The sequence below is a fragment of the Schistocerca serialis genome, chromosome 7, assembly GCF_023864345.2.
Source record: "Schistocerca serialis cubense isolate TAMUIC-IGC-003099 chromosome 7, iqSchSeri2.2, whole genome shotgun sequence".
Taxonomy (NCBI): Eukaryota; Metazoa; Arthropoda; class Insecta; order Orthoptera; family Acrididae; genus Schistocerca; species Schistocerca serialis.
This window is the reverse complement of record NC_064644.1, coordinates 384,126,979-384,152,565: the sequence shown is the minus strand read 5'-3', so window position 1 is coordinate 384,152,565 and position 25,587 is coordinate 384,126,979. Positions and strand designations below refer to the sequence as shown.

General features: G+C 42.1%; 1 protein-coding gene across 1 annotated transcript in view; it reads right to left on the bottom strand.

Moving 5' to 3' along the window:
* Positions 1-25,587, bottom strand: part of LOC126413116 (tetraspanin-2A) — a 316,413-nt gene that overhangs the window by 275,876 nt on the left and 14,950 nt on the right. The window contains exon 2 of the mRNA XM_050083007.1: positions 8,224-8,421. Within this exon, the coding sequence (XP_049938964.1) occupies positions 8,224-8,421 (198 nt within the window). The remainder of the gene's footprint in view (positions 1-8,223; positions 8,422-25,587) is intronic.

Genomic DNA, 25,587 nt, shown 5'->3' with positions numbered 1-25,587 from the left:
ATCAGTTGTCAAGGGTCTGGTACCGAGCGAAGTGGTGCAGTGGTTAGCACACTGTACTCGCATTCGGGAGGACGACGGTTCAATCACGGGTCCGGCCATCCTGATTTAGGGTTCCCGTGATTTTCCTAAATCACTCCAGGCAAATGCCGGAATGGTTTCTTTGAAAGCGCACGGCCGACTTCCTTCCCTAATCCGATGAGACCGATGACCTCGTCGTTTGGTCTCTTCACACAAGCAACCCAAACTCAAGGGTCTGTTGATTTCGCTGGTAACGACGGTTACTGGGCAGCACACTGTTCAGATACCAGATGTCTGGCGATATTGCTGATTAATACGGTTGCTGAGCAGGCACTGAGTGACACTAGTTGAGTTATTATGCAAAAAACCACATGTGACCGAGAGTTTTCAAACATGGCTCTAAGCACTATGGTACTTAACATCTTAGGTCATCAGTCCCCTACACTTAGAACTACTTACACCTAACCAACCTAAGGACATCACACACATCCATGCCCGAGGCAGGATCAGAACCTGCGACCGTAGCAGCTTCGTGGTTCCTGACAGAAGCGTCTAGAACCGCTCGGTCGCAGCCGCCGGCACTGCGAGTTTTAACAGATGGCCTGCCCACCAAAAAGGCTGGGATGGAACCTACGTGACGTGGGCGAATGAATTCTAGAACAGGCAGGCCCGCACACCACAAAGCCTGTGATGGAACTTACGTGACGTGGGCGAACGAATTCGGGAATAGGCTGCTCACTAGATACCACCGTTCACGTATACGCCCATCCTTGGATACAGGCGGAACCTACTCTTGACAGTGAAAACTACAGAGTGCCATTCTGTTCTACAGTCGATTAATTCATAACACGGGACTGGTAATAGCTAGCAGTGTCTTGGAGTCAGCGGTAGCCTGGCGACGGGCAAAAGCGCTCTTAATCCAGCTGCAAATAGACGTTTCCTACAGGTCCCAGATGATACAGCAGGCTCAACGTGTGCCCAGATTTCGTCTGTGGATGATGTTCGGTCGGCCACCGCTGTTCGCACAGTGCGTTGATCGTGACGTGCGTCTGTACTACGCAGATGTCCTGAACGTGATCCACAATTGTGGGAATGTTCCACAGATCGCTGCTGAAAGCAGCGACACACCACTGATACATTGTGCCCAACATGTGCAGCATTCCTGCGATACGTCCATCCAGGCAACATAAGCACAGTGGCTTGAAAAGGTGAACAATGATGAGACGTCCATCCAGCTTCCCGCAGGATTGCAATGTGACCCTTTTCAGGTGGCTGAAACTGTTCAGTAGGATTACATACTCGTCGATGGGGCACGGTTGTATCCTGGAATAAATGGTGCGCCGGCCGCGGTGGCCGAGCGTCTCTAGGCGCTTCAGTCCGGAACCGCGAGACTGCTGCGGTCGCAGGTTCGAATCCTGCCTCGGGCATGGATGTGTGTGATGTCCTTAGGTTAGTTAGGTTTAAGTAGTTCTAAGTTCTAAGGGACTGATGAACTTAGATGTTAAGTCCCATAGTGCTCAGAGCCACTTGAACCACTTGAATAAATGGTTCAAAAATTGGTTCAAATGGCTCTGAGCACCATGGGACTCAACTGCTGAGGTCATTAGTCCCCTAGAACTTAGAACTAGTTAAACCTAACTAACCTAAGGGCATCACAAACATCCATGCCCGAGGCAGGATTCGAACCTGCGACCGTAGCGGTCTCGCGGTTCCTGACTGCAGCGCCTTTAACCGCACGGCCACTTCGGCCGGCGAATAAATGGTGCAAGCACTGTTCACCTCTAAACTCAGCACAGTTCCAGCCTGTTAAAGTCATAACAGAGGATGCACAAATGGGCCTCTTAAGCGCCATCTGATCGCCGATGATCGTGGCAAATGAATCACAAACACAACAACCCTTCATTGTGCACATATTAGGACCTGAGGCCACTGAACACATTCCCTGAGGCGGCTGCAGTGTTTCTTGAACAGTGGAAACGTCACTGAATTTCAGTTTAACCGTTCAGAGGAAAATCGAAGTATTCGCTCCAACGTCGATGACTACAGTTATGTGGGCACAGGACCATTGTCTAATTTTCGCTTCCTAATGCTGGAAACATCTCCTATTAGTAGAAGACGATCAGTTAGACACAACAATAACCAATGTTGTAAATAGCACTATGTAAAGCACTCGCTTCATTCAAGGAAATTTTCCATATGTTATCTAGCCATTCAGCAGTATAAAATAAAATAATTACTAAAATTTGCTATATAGGTCCATCCAATAAACATCAGCGGTCGAGAAGTTCTCTGTTCCTCTGCAGTGCCGTTATGCATACCAATGAGGTCGCAGAGAAGTTCGGTAGCTGGTGTTTGAAAAGTTCTTTGAATTAAACGGCAAGAAAAGTGCGAATCTAATGTTACGGACGTGAGTTGCATGTCTGATAAAATCACCCTATAATATCCTTTCAAATCTGCATGTGAGGAAAAACAAAGTGAACAAAGTGCGTGTACCTTCGGTAATCTAACTCCGAAATGATAAAGTATTTGTAAGACTGAACTGAGCGAGAAATTCTAAATCAGTAGTATCATTTTAGTTCTGTAATCATATTCAGTAAATATAACGGACTGTATGTTGTTCAGCAAAATCATAGCTCACGACAAGCCCGAATGTACAACCATCAACTTTTGGGGCACGCGAAGGGAAATCTTTTCATTAATGTTCTTAGACTTAATAGTGTGGACAACACCGCCACACAGAACTGAAGCCTTGCTTTAACGAATATACTTGTTAGTCAATATTTTTCTTTTCAGTAAGCAGTCTTCTGACTGGTTTGATGCGGCCCACAACCAGTTCTTGTCGTGTGCCGATCTCTTCAACTCAGAGTAGCACTTCCAACGTATCTCCTCAATAAGTTGCTGAATGTATTCCAGTCTCTGTCTTCCTCTACAGTTTTTGCCCTCTACAGCTCCAACTATTACCATGGAATTCATTCCCCGATGTTTTAACTTATGCCCCATCATCCTGTTCCTTCACCTTGTCAGTGTTTTCCACGTATTCCTTTCCTCTCCGACTCTGTGCAGAAGTTCCTCATTCCTTACCTTATCAGCCCACCTAATTTTCAACATTCATCTGTAGCACCACATTTCAAATTCTTCAATTCTTTTCTATTCCGAATTTCCCACAGTCCACGTCTCAACACCATGCAATGCTGTTCTCCAAATTTAAGTTCTCAGAATTTCATCCTCAAATTGAGGGCTATGTTTGATACTAGTAAACTTCGTTTGGCCAGGCATTTCGTTTTTTCCAGTGCTAATCTGCTTTTGATATCCTCCTTGCTCCGTCCGTCTTGGGCTATTTTGCTGTCGAGATAGTAGAATTTCTTAACTTCATCTAGTTCGTGACCATTAATCCTAACGGAAAGTTTCTTGCTGTTCTCATTTCTGCTGCTTCTCATTACTTTCGTCTTTCTTCAATTTTCTCGCAATCGATATTTTGTACTCAGTAGATTGTTCATACCCTTCAGCATATCTTATAAATCTTCTTCATTTTCAGTGTGGATGGAAATGTCGTCAGCAAATCTTATTATAGGTATCCTTGCCCCTTCGATTTTAATTCCACTCTTGAATTTTTCTTTTATTCCCATAATTGCTTCTTCCATGTATAAAGTGAACAGTACATCTCTGTCTTACACACTTTTTAGTCCAAGCACTTCGTTCTTGATGTTCCACTTTGATTATTCCGTCTTGGCTCTTGCACATATTGTATATTACGCGTCTCTCCCTATATAGCTTGCCGTCCTTCAATTAGAATTTCGAACATGTTGCACCATTTGACACAGTCGATCGCTTTTTCCACGCCGACAAATTCCATGAAAGTGTGTTGCTTTTTCTTTAGTCTTGCTTTCGTTATGAATCGTAACGCCAGAACTGCCTCTTGGTGCCTTCACATTTTCTAAATCAAAACAGATCGTCGTCTAACAGATCTTCAATTTTCTTTCTTCTGTATGTTATTCTTGTCAGCAGCTTGGATGCATGAGCTGTATTCCTGAATTTCTGTGAGAAATTTTTCACTTCCTTCTTTCGGCTATCAGCTCAACTATTTCTTCTGTTTCTAACTGTTCCCTCGCAGTTACTTTCTTTGTACCTATGTCTTTTTCCAACTTCCGCGACTACCCTTTTTAGAGACTTCCTCAGCTTTAGAGACTTCTTCAAAAGAACTGCCCAATGTGGTATCTCATATCGCCGTATCTGTAGCCTTAGACAATTTCATGCGATCATTTTATTCCTTATTACGTCCGTATCGGGCTTATTTGAGTATTATCTCTCCGTGACTATTCTCTTCAACTTCAGTTTACTCTTCATTAGTACTGAATTGTGATCTGAGTCTATACCTATTCTTGGGTACGCCCTACAAACTAGTATCTGATTTCAGAATGTCCTCATGTCGATCAAGCCTTTTCCAAGTATACCTCCCCCACTTTTGATTCTTAAACAGAGTATTCGCGTTTACGAGCAGATATCAATTGCAGAACCTAGTACCAAGCCCTGTAACGCTTTCTTCTATTCCTTCCCCTACAACTGCATTCCAGTCCCCACGACTATCAGATTTTCACCTTCCATTATGTACTGTACTACCCTTTCAATATCCTCATATACTTTTCTGACTCATCTTCATCCTGTGACGTCGGTATGTGTACTTAAACATCCTTGTCGCTGTTGGTTTGCTGTCGACTCTAATAAGAACAACCGTGTCACTGAACTGTTTGCAGTAACTCATTCTCTTCCCAACTTTCCTCTTCCCGTTATACCATTTTCTGCTGCTACCCTATACTAATCCGATCAGAAATCCTTGCCTTCTTTCCGTTTCACTTCCCTGACCCCTACTATATCTAGATTGAGCCTTTGCATTTCCCTTTTCAGATATTTTAGCTTACCCACCATGTTCAAACTTCTGACATTCCACGATCCGACTCGTAGGATGTTATGATTTGGTTAATTATTCAATCTTTTTCTCATTGTTACCTCCCTCTTGGCAGTCTCCTCCTGGATATCAGAACATGGAATTATTCCGGAATTTTTTGCCAATGAAGAGAACATCATGACGCTTTTCCAATTAAGGGCCACATGTCCTGTAGATACCCGTTGTGTTTTTAATGCAGTGGTTTCCATTGCCTTCTTCATCCTCATGCCGTTGATAATTACTGGTTCTTCCACCTTCAGACGCAGTTTCCCACACTAAGTGGCCTTAACCTCTGTCCGCTCCTCCGACCTAGTTGACAAGGCCGTTGGCAGAACGATGGTGGGTGACTTCATCTGACGGAAGTCTTTGGCCCACAAAGCTGATGATTTTTGTTCAAAATCTAATCGTTTGCAGGATCCAAACGTGGGACCGAGGACGTTTTGATTCGTAATCGAAAATACTAACCCTATACCTCGGGTGAGAAATCCGTCTTCAGCGAAATAATTGTAGCTTATTTTTGTACATCAGAAGAGTAACAGCGTACATAGTCCAATTTATAAGCTTCATGTTCCACTGTTGGCGAATTTTAAATTACATCATGACCCTGAATGCTTTGATAAGCTTATTGTGAGAGAGAAATGCTCCTTTCGAAAGTGAGCACAGGTTTGTGAAGCTTTTTTACATGATCCTTAAAGTATTAAAATCACAGACGCAGCTAGAAAGACCGAATGCTATTTTCTAGGTTTCTTAAACGTATTCATCTCCGTTCCATATCATCAACTGACAGCAGTAACTCCATAAATTTGTCCTAGGTTTTAAATATCGTATCTTGAAAAATAAAGCCTTATAATGAGTGGCGGAAGAATAAGTCCGATAAGCCATCTACTGACCATTTAGCTACAAAACCTCATCCACTGCATGTAAGATCTGTATTCCTAAGTTAATTTCTGAATTTTGACATCTGGAAGAAGAGAAAAAATACTCGTAGATATTCAACACCAACCGTTTCTCTGCATTGAGACCGTATTGTGTGTGCCTCTAGAGTTGTGCAAATACCGTGAGCTACCGTAGACCGTCATAAGCAAACACAGACTACACCAATTTTCCTAGTAGCTTTGGTCGTAACGTGTATATTAGATGTCCTGTATAACTATTGGGCCTTACCTCATAACGATCGCATTCTTTACGTATGCGATCAGTGTCTTACTAGATTCCCCTAAAAACTGGAAGCAGTGATCCATCTACAAACTGTGTGAGGATATATAAAGAACCAGGTGACATACAGAACATTTTTGTTCTACATGTTTATCCTCGTGTCTGTTACTCAAAAGCAAACAGTACTTATAACAAAATTGGAATTGTAAATGTTTAATTCAGGTTTTATTCGAAAATTGTTGATTTATAATGTGAAACAAGATCATATGATCATTAAGAAGATCGTTCTATAGAGTACAAAACAACAATATCTGTATATACATAGGGTGATTCACGAAGATATGATAATATTTTAATATGTTATTCTACAAGTAAAACTAAAGAAGAAGGTTTGCATAAACATAGGTCCGCAAATGTTTAGTTATGGAGTTACGGCGAATAAAAAATTTTGCCTGAAATTTAGCAGCTTCGCTAAAGCACGATTTCCATTTCTTTTGTTGTTATTGATCTGGTGACTCTAATAAAACATGTCCCAGACGTGTATCTGCAGTAGTTTTCCAGAACATCCAGACTAGCAAAGAAGCAAGCAAGTAATTTCGTAAAAATGTTAATTTGTTAACTACTTGGCCCAATTTGTTTTTTAAATTTCAGACAGTAGCACAAAGTTTTCAACGGAAGTTGCAGAGAATTTAATTTTGAAAAAATGGTGGTAATAACGCCAACTGAAACTGTATGAATGTGTCAGATAATCTGCTTTTATTGATACCATAGCACACGTGAATTCATTTTAAACCGGAAAAAACAAAGCTCAGTCTTAAGGTAGTTGTACAGTGCACATAAATTTCACAACACATTCACAATAAATGTTCAAAATTGTCTCCACCGAGTTCAATGCATTTAACTGCACATGTATCAACAGATTTTTTTTGCTCGTTTCAGTTACACATGGTTGTTCTTAATTTCGTCTATTGCATTCATTATGCACGCAAGTAATGCCTCACGTGTACTGACTTTGCCATGTTTTATTAGATTCACCAGACCATTAACAAAAATAAATGAAAATCGTGCTTTACTTTAACCCCATACAGTTGTGCGATGGTTTCATATTAGTGAAGTTGCCAATTTTCGGACCAAATCTTTTATTAGCCGTAACTCCGTAACTGAACATTTGCGGACCTATGTTCACAAGAACTTTTTTCTTTAGTTTAACTTCTAGAATAACATATTAAAATATTTGCATCTCTTCAAAAATGGCTCTAAGAACTATGGGACTTAACATCGGAGGTCATCAGTCCCCTAGAACTTAGAACTACTTAAACCTAACTAACCTAAGGACATCACACACGTCCATGCCCGAGGCAGGATTCGAACCTGCGGCCGTAGAGGTCGCGCGGTTCCAGACTGAAGCGCCTAGATCCGCACGGCCACACCGGCTGACAGCATATTTTCGTGACTCACCCTATATATAATGTTTGTGGATGAAAACTGTACTTACGTCAAAAGTAATTGCTTTGGTTACATAAGAGTGCAGAAGATAAGTGATAAACTGATTTTTTTCACTTATAAAATGCAATTTATGTTCTGTAAGAACATAAAATGCACAACAGACTAACACTGAATGATATGCAACTCTGTGTTCTAATTAAACAACCAACAAATAAAAAACCAAAGAAACGGTGCCGGCTGCCAGTTTCTCTCTTACACATTCATTACGTTTCTTTTGCAACCAATCCTACCAATACCACCGGCAAACCTAGCATGTTATAGGTCATTTATGTAGTACACCAAAACTACCGAACTGTGGTTTTGGTACAGAAAAAGTCCATGTGAGACTGGTTACACTGTCTGAGACTAATGCATGTTAGCGCCACGTGCCAAATACCTGCCAAGGCGTGATATGTATACAAATGTAGCTTCCCCTTGAGTGTAAGACACATGTTCACAACAGCGTGTACAGGGACCTGAACCAAATCAGAGACATCATTCCCTCCCTAATCTGGTGCTTCGGGAAATAGTTTCAGTGTTGCTATCTTTTCAGAAACTTCTCTCCGCACAATTCGTTTGTTATTCGTTGGCTGTTTCCAGTGGAGCGCTATATCAGCACTTACCCCGTACAGGAGCACACTATTCTCCATCAGAGCGCCGCAGCAGCCCAGAAAGGCCACCAGCATTATGATGATGCCACCAGCCAGCAGCACGTAGAGGCCGGTGAAGAACTCTTCGATGCTGAGGTCGTTCACCCACTCGTTGAAGCCAGGCTCGGTCTTAAGCCACAGCGTAAGCCCCACCATGGACACGCCCACGAGCTGCAACAATACAAGGCACGTGTAAAAATAAAAGCATTCGACAGTGCCAACAGGTCCACAATGTTCGACGTTCTACGGAAAACAGCTGCAATTTGCAAACATAGGCGAGTACTGTACAACGTATACAAGAACCAAGAGGGAAAGTAGGAGTGTGAGAAACAATCGCTTCCATTAGCAATTATAAACTGCAGTGCCTGCGTTGTTAAGAAGAAAGACGCAATATTCATTCGGACATCCGTGCCTGTCCGAAGGTACAGGCAATGTGGTGACTACAGCCGTTAAAAACACATGACAAGTATCTGCGGCTGCGAATACGAACAATCATCAGCTGTTTAAGGGAATATCGACATCGAAACTTGGTGCCAGTCCGGGGCTCGTACCCAAATTTCCCATTTTACGCGAGCGGTCGCCTTAAGCCAGGGCCGGCCAAACGCTGCACACTGTGCAGACGTGCGGTAGTGCTGCACATGTGCGCACGTGTGCGACAGCGAGCGACAGCGACATCTGTTATTAGACATGTGTCCTCCATGAATGGCGGCTCCACTTCCCTGTGGTACAAGCAAGAGCGCAACATATCCAGTCTCGTTTACCCCTGGTGACTGTAACCTTAACAGAGAAGTACTGAGAAATGGCAAGTACTGTGAAAAAGCAAAGGACGGCAGATCTATGTTCTCAGTCGTTAAAAAATGACTGGGAACAATTCTTTTTTGTAGCCGTTGGTGAAAACTCACAGTGTTTGCTGTGCCGCCGAATAATGCGCGGCCAGCGTAAGTTTTCAATTGAAAGACACTACAATACATATCACAAAGACAAGTGTAGTGTACTCAACGGTGAAGAACGGCAAGTAAAATAAAAAGTCCTTAAGAAAATGGATGAGACACATCAACTCGATTTTACTGTACGTCAAAGTAACTTATACTTCTTGAACTCTTAGTTTCTTATGTTACATTTATGTTTGTTTTACTGTACGCTGTACAATTTATTGTTTTCAGTTTTCCAGAATGACAACCACACTAAATCTTCACTGCGAAATCGCATTAAGCATTGCGCAATCTAGGAAACCCTTTTCCGGAGGGGAGTTTGTGAAAAGGTGTCTGATTGATGCTGCAGAACTTGTGTGTCCCACGAACGTTAGGAGGTTTCAAGAAATCAGTCTATCCAAACAAACAGTGACAAGACGTATCAGTGCTATGGCCGGCGATCTGCACAGTCAGCTAACAAATAAGGCTAAATACTTTGTTGCTTTCTCTGTTGCGCTAGATGAAGCAACAGATCTTACAGATACAGCCCAGGTTGTGATATACATACGAGGTGTCGATAACGCACTTTGTGTAACAGAGGAGCGACGTCTGTGCGTAGAAATATGCACTACATGAACGCTGACGGCTGTGACCTTGAAGTTGCACATGTGAAAGAGCACCGCACGCGTGTGCGTGCAGAATTTCTGGCCGGCCCTGCCTTAAGCACTTTGGCTATTTGTGCACGAAGCGCGGTCAGACGTCACAACCTTACTCTTATACATATTACGTAATTCTCGTATCGGAAGGGGGCACGCATGCACGTCCGTGGGAACAATGCATCCTTCTGCTTCATTCTTAACAACACAGGCACCGCAATATCGCATTTATCTAACGATGACAGGCAGCGACCTTCAATTAAAATACGGAAACTACATTACGTGTATAGAGTGCAGGTTGTGACGCTGGAACGACGAGATATGAAAATTTGGGGCTGCCTGTGGTCGTTGCAGGGATAGCCAAAGCGGCTAGGGCACCACTCTCGTAAGGTAAAAATCTTGGTTCGAATGTCGTCATTTCCTTATGCAGCTGATGGTTTTTCGTATTCCCACTGCGAGTATACCTCATGTGAAGAAATGGTGCAGTCTGTCATACCTACTGTTCAGGCTATGCAATGAAGAAGCAATGACGGATATCCTCGCTGAAAGTGAGGAAGTATTCCACATGTTAACTGTTACAATCTAATGAATATAAAGCAGACAAAGTGAAACAAGTCTGCTGCCTTGAAAGTAAGATGACACTTGATGGTTGAAGCAAAGACGATATAAGAAGCAGACTAGCACCTGCAAAAATGATATTTCTAGCCAAAAGAAATCTGCTGATATCAGGCATCGGCCTCATCTTGGGGAGAGAATTTTTGAGTATGTGCGTTTGGAGCACAGCATTTTAGGGGAGTGAATCATGTACTGTGAAGAAACAGTTAAAGAAGAGCATTGAAGTATCAGAAGTGTTGATTCTGAAAATTAGGTGGACTGATGAGAAATAAGGACTTTCTCTACAGATACGGCGAAGTGAGAAACACGTGGAAGAAAAACGAGTAACGGCACCAAAAGATAACTTCGATGGAACTACGGTGTGATGGGAGGATAAAAACTGCAGAGGAAAACAGAGACTGGAATACTTCCAAAAATTATTGAAAATGTTGTGTATATGTCTTTGAAATACATTAAACTTCCTCTGGGCTGTCATAATGTTACTGTAGTTTCTGTAGAATTCACCGACCGGCACAGCGAATTTATTTCTGTTGTCAAATATACATTGAGCTAACCTCATAATTGCGAAGATGTTTCTATTGATCATATCTTGGTTATTAATCTGCAAATGTGAAAGTTCTGAGAGTCATTCTTACAGAAAAATAAAAGCACGTACTCGTACTGTAACTTGCGGCAAAACTTTTGCCATGTCAGCAGTCGTTAACGAACATTATGATTGGTACTTACATGACTAGTGAACGTTTTGCCTTGCGATGGATGTGAAAACGTACGACAGTAAATGATGTTACCATTTATGTAGTGGTAATGGCATCACGATCCTGTAGACACTATTAAATAAAACGTTGCATCGTGAAATTAGTTCTGATTAATAGCAACGCGTCGTCTACAAACATTAGGCGTTACACATCATTATGTAAGCAAAACAACTGACAGCTGAAAATGGTCTAGTAGGTAATTAAAAAATATCACCTTTAGCCTGCGTGCTTCAGTAACTATCTTTTTGTGAATACGTAGTTACCAACATGAAAATATATAAAATTAATTTAGCAAGTGGATCAGCTCTTGAGGTATACACTTTGAGACAATTGTCACCAGAGAACAAAATGTTATTTGTTTCCTTTCTTAATTGAATCGAAAACCACAGTGATATAGTTTTGCTCTTTTCTACTGGGTGATCTATAAATCACCTTTTTCTACTTGTCACAACAGTTTTTGTTTAAATTAGTGCGAAAACAGCGAACCTGAATCAGTTCGTGTCAAATTATTACTCAAGATTTTTGTCCGGAAAGAGACAAAAGCATCCATATACAATGCCTGTTGTTTTGTACGAGATGAAAAACAGGCAGTCAAGTGCTCTGAGATGTTAAAAAATAAACGAAGCACTGACCAAGATGACACAGCACATTTATCGAAATGCTCTCACAAAAATTCTAAGAAAAACAAAAGCATTTCTCCTGATTATTTGCCTGGTCGCCTTTTCGCAGAAATGAGGCGGAAACGTTAAAACGCCGACTACCTCCATCTCCGGGAATTTCAAATATTGCGCTCGGAGAAGCGGCGATGGAAATAACTCACAAAGCTCCATGGTGCTGCGGAAAGAGCCATAACGTGAAGCTGGAGAAAACGAACGTCCGCTGAAATGTGATTAGATGTGCGAGAGAAATATAACAGTAAGGCCGTAAAAACGGCAATCAAAATAAGCAGACGAAAGCAAATTCAAGAGTCTGTAGAGGAAAATTACAATTACCAAATCCATAAGAATAATATAAGCCGCACTACGGCAGCTGATGTTCACCCGCAATGTGAGAGGAAAATATTCTGTTTGACTTACACACGAAGGAATTCTGTGAGTCGGTGTCTGAAGCAAATGCCATGAAACGGAAGAGTGCAATGAAAACTAAGTGGAATAGTAAGACGTTGATAGGTGCCTTCCAAAAAGGAGCTTATGCATAGTACATTAAAAACCCCTTTCATTAGAACATGTAGCACCGACGGTAGTGCATTCACCAATCTTCTGTAAAACTAAATCGATGATCACAGAATAGCTACCTACCGTAAAGTGTACTAAACTGCAAATAGCGGTAAAAAATATGAACGCGAATGGGCAGAAGCAGTGAAGGGTTGGAAATGACAATTGCAGCCACAGTCGTCGACGTAATGCTAGGGAGCAATATTTCTGTCTGGGCAACACATAACTGAAACTGGAAAAAAAGGAACTTCAGAGAAAACTGTTATAGAATCTACGACGGGGTTCTGAAAAGTAATGCCCTTGATTTTTAATCTGAAAATTCTTAGAGCTTTTTAAATAAAGCAAACGTTATTATCAGTCAATATCTTTAGTCTTCGCGTGTACCTATTTGTTTCTCAACGTAGTCACCCTGGTGACGAACACATTTCTTCCAACGAGAGACCAGTGTGTTGAAACCGTGACTTCGTTGACGGGACAACCACCTCACCTCTGCTTGCATCGCTTTATCATTATCAAAACGAAGTCCAGGAGGATGTTCTTTACCTTTTTGAAACAAATGAAAATCGGATGGGCCAAGTCGGGGCAGTATGGAGGATGATCGTCGACAGTGGACCTAAGGTGTCGGGATTGTTGCGGATGTCGCAGCGCTCCTGTTGTTACGGCACTGTCATGCTGATGGAGAAGATACTCGATGTGTGGACGAACTCTTCTAATTCTGGCTTACAGTTTTCTGAGGATCTCACAGTAACTTCTCATGTTTTTGATGCTGCTTGTAGGTACGAATTCCAAATGCACCATTCCTAGAACATCGCAGAACACTGTGAGCATGACTTTGCCTAATGATAGCTTGATCTTGAACGTTTTCGGCGTCCGTGATCCTCTATGGTGGTTCTCCGTTTATGCTCATTTGTTTTCAGGTTCTGAATGGTGAAATGCACTTTCATCACGTGTCGTATTGTTGTGGAGATACCCACCACCATCACGCGCAAACCGCAAGGATTTCAATTGTAGGCACATTTATGGTGAGAGAAACTCAACTGCTGCACGCTGTTTCACACGCACCGACAATTCACGTTACACACAGACATGTTACATACTATAATTCGGAGTCCTCTATCGCCAGAGGGCTGCATCTAGCTTCAGCAGAGGGAGGAAGTTGACCGAGTAATATGGATGACATGTAATACCTTAACCGATATTGAGAACAGAATAAAAAAAAGTCGGACGCATTTAGTTTTCAGCACACTCTTGTATTTTTGTTATTAAGCATATTCAGTAGCTGATAATATTTTTTAATCTTTGTTTCTTTGCCAAATATGGACATAGCAGACATCACTAATACAAAACATGATGCGAGGGCTATCTCCTGTACGGTTCAAAGGACACGAATCAAGAACAACAACATGAACAAAGTGCGTGTTGGTATGAGCATATACGAGGGCTATCCACAAAGTACATTACGTTTTGGAATTAAAAATAAATAAAGTATTGGAATTTTTTTAAATTATATACAGATGAAAGCCTCACTTAAATACTACTTTTCTACATAGTTGCCATTTAAATTAAGGCACTTATAGTAGCGATGGACAAGCTGGAAATTCCTTCGTCCTAAAATTCGGCCGCCTGCGCCTTCAACCATGTGGCGACTGTCTTTTGGGACAGAAAAGGTGTGATTTTTGTGGATTTCCTGGAAAGAGGCACTACAATAAACTCTCAAAGGTATTGCCAAACTCTGCACAACCTCAGAAGAGCAATACAAAACAAGCGTAGGGGAAAGTTGGGCTCCAAGATCTTGCTGATTCACGACAACGCCCGGGCCCACACGGCAAATGCCACTCGTGAAGTTCTCGAATCTTTTAAGTTGGAGTTGTTTCCTCATCCGCCGTACAGTCCCGACCTGGCACCGAGCGACTTCCACTTATTCCCAGCAATGAAGAAATGGTTGGCTATGCAGCGTTTTCGTGGCGACGCACAGCTTCAAGAAGAGGTAACCACGTGGTTGAAGGCACAGGCGGCCGATTTTTACGACGAAGGAATTTCCAAGCGCGTCCATCGCTACGATAAGTGCCTTAATTTAAATGGCAACTATGTAGAAAAGTAGTATTTAAGTGTAGCTTTCATCTGTATATAATAAAACAAATTTCCAATACTTTATTTATTTTTAATTCGAAAACGTAATGTACTTTGTGGATAGCCCTCGTAATGACATACATTTAGGAGCTGTGACAAGTTCGTGGTATCAGCATTATTTCCTAAATCAGTAAACTATTTCACAATCATTGATTCTCAGTTACATTAACTAATTTTTCATTGTTTACGAAACATCGAGATGTGTCACACAGATATTGACAGATGAAGAAGTGGAAATTTAGTTTTTCCAGTAGGTTCCACTGTTTTCGAAAGGCTTCTCTCCCTGATGAAGTAGACCTTACCAATCTCTGGATCTGAAACTTGATCCTGCATATTATTTTGGCGAAGCAGATAGCAGTAGCAGTAGTAGTAGTAATTATATTCATCTGTGGCTAACTTTTAAAAGAATATTCCACGTGTCGTAGTACTAGAGTTTAAATTCTTTATAATTCTTGTTTGTGCTCTTACAGGTCTAATTTTACATGGATAGGACAGGTAGCCAGCCGTGGCCGTATAGCAGGACCCACCCCAGCATTTGCGTGAAATAATTTAGGGAAACCAGGGAATAACAAAATTTATGTGGCCGGATGGAGATTCGTTCCCACAACTTGCCAAATACAAGGCCAGTTTGTTAAAAACAGGACATTATCATAGTATTATCCTAGCGTACAGTAGAGTGAAGTTAATAATGTAAAAAGCTAGTGCTACGCTATTCCCATATTTCCCTACATGGATGACTGTACACGCTACACAGACTACGTACACTATACACACATTATTTCATAATACAACACTGCGCACACGATCAGCTGATATCAGGACCATTGCAACGATGATTGGTTCAAATTTTGTGTACCACAACTTTCTTTCTTGAAAAATAGAGTCAGTATGTCTCAGTAATGGTGAAAGCTGAGCTCAGGAAAAGGATGAAATGTTAGTATTACAAATGGCAGGAATAGAGAGCAGATTTTTCCCAGAAAAAAGAAAATATACTATAGTGCAAATGTCTGGTGTGAAATGGCAGGTATTTTATTATTATTATTCTGTTCTAGCCATATTTTTTCACAAAGCCCCTACTCCGATTTATCTAAGTAATTCATCGCTGTGTAGAATGTATTACTAAACAGAAATTTTTTGTTTCTTCAAATAAGTTTGTTTTACTAATCTCTTTAATCTTCTTAAGGAACTTATTGTACAGTTTCAGTCATTGATAGAAACTACTGTTTTCAGTGTTACGTTTATTCTGCCTTGCTAAGGGAAGTTCAGATTAGATCATATTCCGTGGCCACAGTCGTAGCTGTTTGCGCAGTAATTATGGAAGTTAATTTTTATGCGCAAAATCTGATTAGAAAATGTACCCACATATTATATTTAGAAACTCCAACATCTGAACAGAGCCTGGTCTCTAGTTTTCGTTATTACTCCTATGGACGATTTCTATAGTCTGAAAAATTTGGGGCTGTTCGCCAAAAGGAATACCCTAGCTAAGCATTCAGTGTGTGTGTATACAGTATTATAAGTGAGTAAAAGACACTGGCAGTTGAACATTGATGAGAGGATGGTATTGTGTCTGGAAGTAACTTTGTGTGTCCACGCCACTTCAACAGAGAAACATTATCAATTTTTAGATTTTGTGTTTCTTATGGAGTCTGTAGAGGTACTATGCGCATTTAATTTAATAGTGTCAAATTTAAATTCGTGGAATTTGTGAACTTTTAGGTCGATATAACTACACTGCTATTGATCAATGCCCGCATCTCGTGGTCGTGCGGTAGCGTTCTCGCTTCCCACGCTCGGGTTCCCGGGTGCGATTCCCGGCGGGGTCAGGGATTTTCTCTGCCTCGTGATGGCTGGGTGTTGTGTGCTGTCCTTAGGTTAGTTAGGTTTAAGTAGTTCTAAGTTCTAGGGGACTGATGACCATAGATGTTAAGTCCCATAGTGCTCAGAGCCATTTGAGCCATTTGAGCTATTGATCAATCGTAAACTCCTTTGAGGGTTTCATTTACTTTCTCTTCGAGGCAAACTGGCATGACTTTCCAGGAAAAATGTATTTCAAACTGCCTCAACGGCTAGGGGAAATTTAAAATTTCAGGTGCCTTAAACCCGGCAAATTCTTGTCAAATTTAACAGTTACACGCTGCATTTGTCTCGTCGAGAGGTACTGCGCTGTAACCAAGAAATGGCAAAATGTTATTTGAAAATAGACGAAGCTGGTGGTATCTCAGTTGCTAATAGTACACGAGAGCTCACTGGACTTTTAATTTTATGAACGTGAGACGATTAGCAGAGTTTGTATAAAGAGATCACAAATAACTTCAACGAAGCGAAGGATATTTGGAGTATGGCAGTTAAGCGATACATTTCATCACTTAGTATGACACGAAACCATAAACACAAGCAAACACAGTCCGAGGGACTTGAAGGGACAACGGTACCAACCGACAGCTGTGCCATTCTCAGCCCTTAGAAGTCACGGGATGCAGATATGGAAGGGTACGTGGTCAGCACACCGCTCTCCCGGCCGTCCAAGTGCTAGCCAAGCCCGACGCCTCTCAACTTCGGCGATCTGAGGGGAACCGGTGTTATCACTGCAGCAAGGCCATTGGCAAACCATAAACACGTCAGTTTAAAAAAGTCTTACTTCGTGACGTCTTTGACGGAGAATGAAACGAAGGTTAAGATTTAGTGTTCCGTCCACGACTATATTATTAGAGACACGAGCTAGGACCGCGGGAAGACGGGGAGAAAACTCGGTCTTTCATTTTCAAGCGAACCGATCGGGAACACTCCTCAAGCTGTGGTGTCACCGCCAGACACCACACTTGCTAGGTGGTAGCTTTAAATCGGCCGCGGTCCATTAGTACATGTCGGACCCGCGTGTCGCCACCGTCAGGGATCGCAGACCGAGCGCCACCACAAGGCAGGTCTCGAGATACGGACTAGCACTCGCCCCAGTTGTACGGACGACTTTGCTAGCGACTACATGGACGAAGCATTGCTCATAGCCGAGCCAATAGTTAGAATAGCCTTCAGCTAAGTCAATGGCTACGACCTAGCAAGGCGCCATTAGTAACATTGCATGTATCTAAAGAGTCTCACTTGTATCGCCACAATCTCCAGATGTATCAAAAGGATGGATTAAAGTTAAGTATTCCAGAAGCTACGTACTTTTCTTTATAGCATTCATTACGTATCCTGTTTCAGACCTCACGCCATCCTGCTTTAACTTCGCTCGTGCCTTTCGGCTTCCTCTCATTGTGTCTAGGCTGTCTTGTCTAGACACAACACAAGCTATTTAGAGGAATCACGCAATGCGTCAGTCTCTATGGCCAGACAGTGATTTGAACCGCCGTGTTCCCGACAACGAATCCACTGTCCTACCTCTGACCTCCTCGTTCGGTACGTATTTGACAATTTACGGGTTTTACTTGTCTAAAAGCTTACTTTTGTTCCGAAGCTCTACATCAGCGTACTCATACGAATTTATTGATCTTGGGAGTCTCATTTGCCTCGGTTCAATACAATGAGGAATATTCCTTATTTATTGTTCACTTAAACTGACGAATTTTGAAGTTGACACTTACGTTGTAATGAATGTTCCAGTTTTGACAACGTGTAAAATAGTTTATAAGGGAATAAACATAATAATTGAAAAAAAATTACTTATCCTACACGGCCGTCTCAATGTCAGGGCTTGTTCCTTTGTTTCGTCGTAACCCTAGGTAAGGATTCGTCATGGGGTTCACCTGTATGACAGAAGCTAACATGTTGTGAATCTGTTGTCCATCTATTTTTATTGTTTTTTGCTTGAATTATGACTTCTGATAACATTGTAACAAACAGTTCATTAAAAATACCTTACAGATCTGGCTTCCACCACAGAGAGAACACAGTAATTTCAACCTGCAGCGTTAATCATCTGAACCAGTCTGAAGCTGTCTAGCTCTGACTGGCCGTGTCTGACGCTGTGTCTCGCGCTTGGCACAAATAAATCGTTTATGTGTTCCGGAACCTTCGAGAACAGGAAAAGGTGCACATTAGTATTAACATGACTTTTTTAATAAAAATTGTTTATCTGTATCAATTTATAAACTGTTTTTCGAAAATAATTATTGAAGTTAAGATTTATAGACCTAATGATCAATAATAAAAGCTGCAGATTTTGGCGTTACGAAAAGTAGAAGCTTCCTGTCCTTTTACAAAATCGACTTCACTATCGAGAGTCAAATTAATAAAATTATAAATGGTGCCAGATATTTTGTTTGAGGATAGCAGTGAAAAGTACACAGTATTGTTTCTAACGTAGATTTCATTTCAGCTCATATACTTTTAAATTCATGACTACTAATTTTCATCGTGTAAGATCGATATCTAATAATATATTGCAAAACAAGCAGAAAGATATATTTACAGAAAAGTTTTATTTTAAAGTTAGAAAACCCTATAAACTTTCATAGATAAGAAATTAATCATTTATGAGACAAAGTCAACTCAGGTCAGGCTAAAATTTAAATGGTATCGAAAAACTCATTTATTGAGGAGAAGTTTCGATCCAGAGATTTGAATAATCATATACGGCTCCCGGTCTTTGCTGATCTCCTCTAGGTTCATAATTTCCACGGATCGGTGGAATCCGGTCTGGAACTTGCTTAAGTGTGGCCACCAATCGAGATGGTGCAGTAGACGAAGAAATATCAGCAAGTGGTGGACAAAAATAGAAAAGTAATAAATTCAACACATTACCATGCCTAATATGGTATAGGAAAACTGTTGGTTTTCAAAACAGCTTCCAGTCATGTCGGAATTGATAAATACACGTCCTGCATAGTTTACAAGGAAATAATATGCCCTTCTTCTTACATAGTAGTATCGGTGATGGAGATGGATAGCGATCACGCGCCGTTCTCTGTAAAGTAGACAACAAAAGCTCAACAATACTGAGATCTGGTGATAGAGGAGATGCTCAGTAGACCAGTCAAGCGAGCAGTGTGAACAGGGTTCCTGTCTGCTTGGAACAGGGCTCCACCATTTGGGAACAAACATTATACCAAGGGATCCACCTGATTAGCAAAAATGGTCACACAATTCCTGGCAGTAATGCTACCATGCCCAGTAATTATAGTGCCCGTGACACACCACGATATGACTCCGCAAACAATCACCGAAAGCTCATAATGTTTCACTCTTGGGACATAAAATCGGACAGAAATTCGAAACAGTATGGATCAAGACTCATTCGGCCAAATGGCGTTTCTCCATTGATCATACCCAAGGTTTTATGTCTTTGACACCACGTTTTCCCGTATCACTGATGAGTGGTTTCGAAATGCCAGCTCGCCCCGAAATTCCCTGCTTATGGAGTTCCCTTCGTGTTGTTTTGATGCAGGCATAGTTCGCGATTGCGACGTTCAGTTCTATAGTGACTTCTGCAGCTGTCGACTGCTTGCTTTTTGTCACAAATCCTCTCCACTAACTGTTTATCACGACTACTTAATTCGTTCTTCCGGCTTGTGACCTAGTGGATGATGTGTTTTCGTTTTCCCTGTAAGCGGTATAAATCTTCTACACTACTAGACATGAAATTGCTACACCACGAAGAAGACGTGCTACAGACGCGAAAATAACGAACAGGAAGAAGATGCTGTGATATGCAAATGATTAGCTTGTCAGAGCATTCACACGAGGTTGGCGCCGGTGGCGACACTTACAACATGCTGACATGAGGAAAGTTTCCAACCGATTTCTCATACACAAACAGCAGTTGACTGGCGTTGCCTGGTGAAACGTTGTTGTGATGCCTCGTGTAAGGAGGAGAAATACGTACCATCACGTTTTCGACTTTGATGAAGGTCGGATTGTAGCCTATCACAATTGCGGTTTATCGTATCGCGACATTGCTGATCGCGTTGGTCGAGATCCAAGGACTGTTAGCAGAATATGGAATCGGTGGGTTCAGGAGGGTAATACGGAACGCCGTGCTGAATCCCAACGGCCTCTTATCAATAGCAGTCGAGATGACAGGCATCTTATCTGCATGGCTGTAACGGATCGTGCAGCCACGTCTCGATCCCTGAGTCAACAGAAGGGGACGTTTGCAGGACAACAACCATCTGCACGAACAGTTCGACGACGTTTACAGCAGCATGGACTATCAGCTCGGAGACCATGGCTGCGGTTACCCTTGACGCTGCATCACAGACAGGAGCACCTACGATGGTGTACTCAACGACGAACCTGGGTGCACGAATGGCAAAACGTCATTTTTTCGGATGAATCCAGGTTCTGTTTACAGCATCATGACGGTGGCATCCGTGTTTGGCGGCTTCGCGGTGAACGCACATTGGAAGCGTGTATTCATCATCGCCCGGTGTGACGGTATGGGATGCCATTGGTTACACGTCTCGGTCACCTCTTGTTCGCATTGACGGCGCTTTGAACAGTGGACGTTACATTTCAGATGTGTTACGACCCGTGGCTCTACCCTTCATTCGATCCCTTCGAAACCCTACATTTCAGCAGGATAATGCACGACCGTATGTTGCAGGTCCTGTACGGGCCTTTCCGGCTACAGAAAATGTTCGACTGTTGCCCTGGCCAGCACATTCACCAGATCTCTCACCAATTGAAAACGTCTGGTCAATGGTGGCCGAGTAACTGGCTCATCACAATACGCCAGTCACTACTTTTGATGAACTGTTGTATCGTCTTGAAGCTGCATGGCCAGCTGTACCTGTACACGTCATCCAAGCTCTGTTTGACTCAATGCCCAGGCGTATCAAGGCCGTTATTATGGCCAGAGGTGGTGGTTCTGGGTACTGATTTCTCACGACCTACGCACCCAAATTGCGTGAAAATGTAATGACATGTCAGTTCTGGTACAATATATTTGTCCAATTAATACCCGTTTATCATCTGCATTTCTTCTTGGTGTAGCAATTTTAATGGCCAGTAGTGTATATGGTGCCTCTTGCAACACCATACGGTTTAGTTACCTTTGTTAGAGAAGCAATAACCACACGAATACCAACAATTTGCCAACGTCAGAATTCACTCAGCCCCGACATAATGCACATAACCGGACGGAACGCTTTTCGGCCTATGGATGACACTTTCAACATATTGAGGACATTGCACAAATACCGCTCGTAGTCAAATACAACGGTGAAACCTGCACTCGTGGCTAGAATCTGCATTAATGTTCAAAGATGCATTTCTCGCAGTATTTTCATATTTTTGTCCAGTTCCTGTACGCTCCTGAAGCCACCTTACGGCTGTTGGCGGAGCGTACTTCTGATGCGTTTATCTTTCCTCTCCTTCCACGTTTCATTCACGACTGGTACGTGGGAAGAATGATCGTCGATTAATCTATGTTTCTGCTCACATTTCACTTATTTTCTCGTTGTTGTCATTACATGAGACGTATGTGTGAGGAAGTAATATATTGACCAGCTCTTCTTCAACCTACAGTCTCAAAATTTAGCAGTGAACTTTACCGCTGTTCCAAAACGCCTCTCTTGCAGTGGCTTCCAGCTCCGTAAAATTCTCGCTCTGGCTAAACGATGGCGTGGTGGAGCGTGGAGCTCTTAGCTGGGTCTTCCTTAACACTTCTAACCATCCAATTTGGTAAGTATTCTGAACTGATGAACCACAGACAAAAATAAATCTCATATTTTGTTAACCCACTTCCTTCGTGAAAGACTTACATTTCCTTAAGACTATTCCAATGAGTCCCAGCTTCTCGTCGTATTTCCTTGAAATTTGCTCCATGTGGTCATTTCAGTTCAGTTCATTCCGGATGATTATTCCTACGTGACTCGTGACCAACAGCTTAATGGATCACACTTGTGTACTATACTTCACATATATTTATGTTAAGTGTCACTGATCTAGTTGTCCATCTTCCACGATTTTCCTGCATTTCGATACAGTCTTCTGGTTTTGCAATGATTCTGTAAACAACACCATTTACAAATAGCCTTACGGAGCCCCCACCCTTATCCACTACATTATTAACGAGCTGAGTTCCCCGCGTTGCCCGGATATGTATTTATTCCTATTCTATTATTCCTTCTCCATCCCCCTCTCTCAGTCCATCACCTGCGTCATGCTCTCTGCCTTTCTCCCACCATGTCCTTGTGGCCTCTCTCTGTCCGTCTGCTACTTCCCCGTCTAGCTGTCCATCCTTCAATCTGCTCTTGTCTCCTCCATTCACCTGCTCCTCTCCCCTCTCTCTCTGTCCCTCTCCTCCTCCCTCACTCTTTGTGTATCTCCTCCTAGTCCTCTGTCTGTCCATCTATCCTTCCTCCATCCTCTCTGGTCCACATTCCTTCTCTGTGTATTTCCTCCTCCCCGCTCTCTGTCCATAACCTCCTCTTCCTCTTCTCTGTCCATTTCCTCTCCTCCCTCTCTATCTCCTCCTCCCCCATATTTGTGTCCATCTCCTTCCATATCTCTGTCTGTACATCACCTCCTCTCCCCTTTCCTCTTCGCTTTATTACCTGCACCCCAACAGAAGGTTGGTGTCTCTTACCGCACAGTATTTCTCTGCAGATCTAGGTAACACGTGTACCAAGTTTGCTTGAAATTAATTTAGTGGTTTAAGACGAAATTTTACCCGTGGCTTTGCTCGCATGCATACATGTCACACATATTCCACATGTATTTAATAATTTTACACGTATTTGTAAGCATATTTCGCCTGTATCTCTAACGAAGTTCACTCTGCTTTCGTTCTCAAGCAGCTCAAAGTTGATGACGTCGTATCTCCTGAACTATGTCTCATACAATGTCATAGTTTTGTACACACATTCAGCGCCATATGTGGATACTGTCTAGGAAATTCGTTGTGAATAGCTTTAGCACTAAAGAAGTAACAAATTAAGACGTCATGCATGACGCGGCAGTTTTTCACGCATCTCGGTGTTTATGACGTCATATCTCCTGAACGGTGATACAATTTTGCAAGTACATTCAGTTGAACATGAGAATGCTGTCCGAAAAATTTGTGGCGAATATAATTAGTAGTAAAGAAGTAACAAATGGAAAAGTTATGCCTGATGCAGCAGTTTTCTACATGAACAACGAAACTGTAGTAAGGGATAATTTTTTTCCTTTCATCATTTTGTGGGAATTATCAGCGTGAAAAAGTTTTGTAACGCTTTGAAATTACGTCTAAAGTTTCATGCAAGTCAGTAAATGCTGTCACTCTTAAATATAGGATGAGTGAAGTCTGGATATTCGTGCATTGTGGGCTACACTTCTTTTTCAGCCCCACCCCCACTCCTTTGATAGATGGTTCTTTCCCACACAGTGTTTCTTTCCGGACAGCAGGTGATATGTGAACCAAGTTTGGTCTATTGGTTTAGGAGGAAATGTGGAACGTACATTCATATTCGAACATACGAACATACATACGAGGGTTGTCCAGAAAGTAATTTCCGATCGATCGCTAAACACCACAGTGAAACAATTTATTTGCAAGAGTTAGTTACACTTTCCGGATCTCTACATAGTCGCCGCTCCGACTTAGACATTTGTTGGAACGTTATACCAAATTTCCAACACCATCGTCATAGAAGGCAGCCGCCTGTGCTTTTCGATAATTCTCTGTAGCGCGTAGCCTGCCCCCAAGTGCTGCGTTCGCATCCAGCGTTTCATGTCTAACATTCTGCGTGGTGTCTGTGTGTTCTATATCGTGTCTCCCTACCACTTTCGCGCAACGACGTTCTGAGCGTGTTTTTTAGGAAATTGACTAGTTTGAACCTGGGACCTGTTGCTGGTAAGGAGACGCCAGACCACACATGACATGTAGAGTTCAGAAGAGTTCAGTGCGACTAGCGATGATATAACCAAATACTTAATGATTTCAACGTCAGCTCCACTGCACTCCCTGTAAAAGAATCTTAATACTAACTAAATTTAGCGGAAGGGGTTCACGGCTTTCCTATTTTTAGTTAGCTGGTAAAATAACGTCGAAAAAGCAGTTAAGTTTACCATTGGAAATTTTATTCTACTCACAAAACATTGTTTATAAATTGCACTACTGATAAAAGGAAATGTTTTAATACAGGATGGTAAAAACCAACTGCGTTCAACAAAAATGTGAACGAATATTCCCTGAATGGGTTTCCAAGTTCTACAATGGATTGAAGGATGACCTATGCCATATCACATCTATAATCTAGGTTTAAATTAAGTTTCACAAAAGAGAAAACTATCAAAATGGTCTACAGTGACCCTCAATCATCTTTAACTACTTATCTAATTTGTCGTAAATTACAGTGGCTAATGTGGCTTCTCAATAATTATATAACAGAAAAATCATTGAGTGTCAGATTTTAACTTACGTAGCAAATGTGAATAGCATGAGCTTTAATTGACGGTCGACACTAGTATTACGCAAAAAAAAAAGGGGGTGTAACAGATGAGACTTCTGCAGTTCTGAGTGAAGCTTTATGCGCTGTTATGCGGCATTGCGTGCGTTCATTACCTTGTCGGTGTTCGTCAGGGGGCGGCGGCAGGCGCAGCTCCGTCCAGCTCGCCCTCTCGGAAGCAACTCTCTCCTAACTCTCTCCTAACTTCTCCTTACTACAATTTACCGAAGTTGGTTTAAAAAAAACTATCTGGCTGTGTTTTCATCTGACCAATCAGGGTCTCAATGTTAACCTTAAGCTCCGCATACAAAAATTCTGTCTATCCAATGAGAAACATTATTGTTTTCGTGGTGGGGCAATGGTTTTGAAAGTTTGCAACGTAACAGACACGCGAAAAAGTCTCACTCTAAAACTTGCGGCTGGTGTGGTCCTTTTAGCGTTATCGTAAGATCTATACTGTTCTTCTGGAGAGCTCTATCTTTCAACATGGGCTGGGGGGTGGTCCTGACGTAACAGAGACGCGAAGAAGTCTCACGCTAAAACTTGCAGCTGGGGTGGTCCTAGCGGTTAGCTGGCGACGTGGGTGTCCATCCGCCCCTTATCGTAGGCCCTTCCAGCTTAGCACGGTTCTGCTCTCGGCTTCTGTTCTGGTTTCTCCCCTCGGAACTGCGTCTGTCTCACGG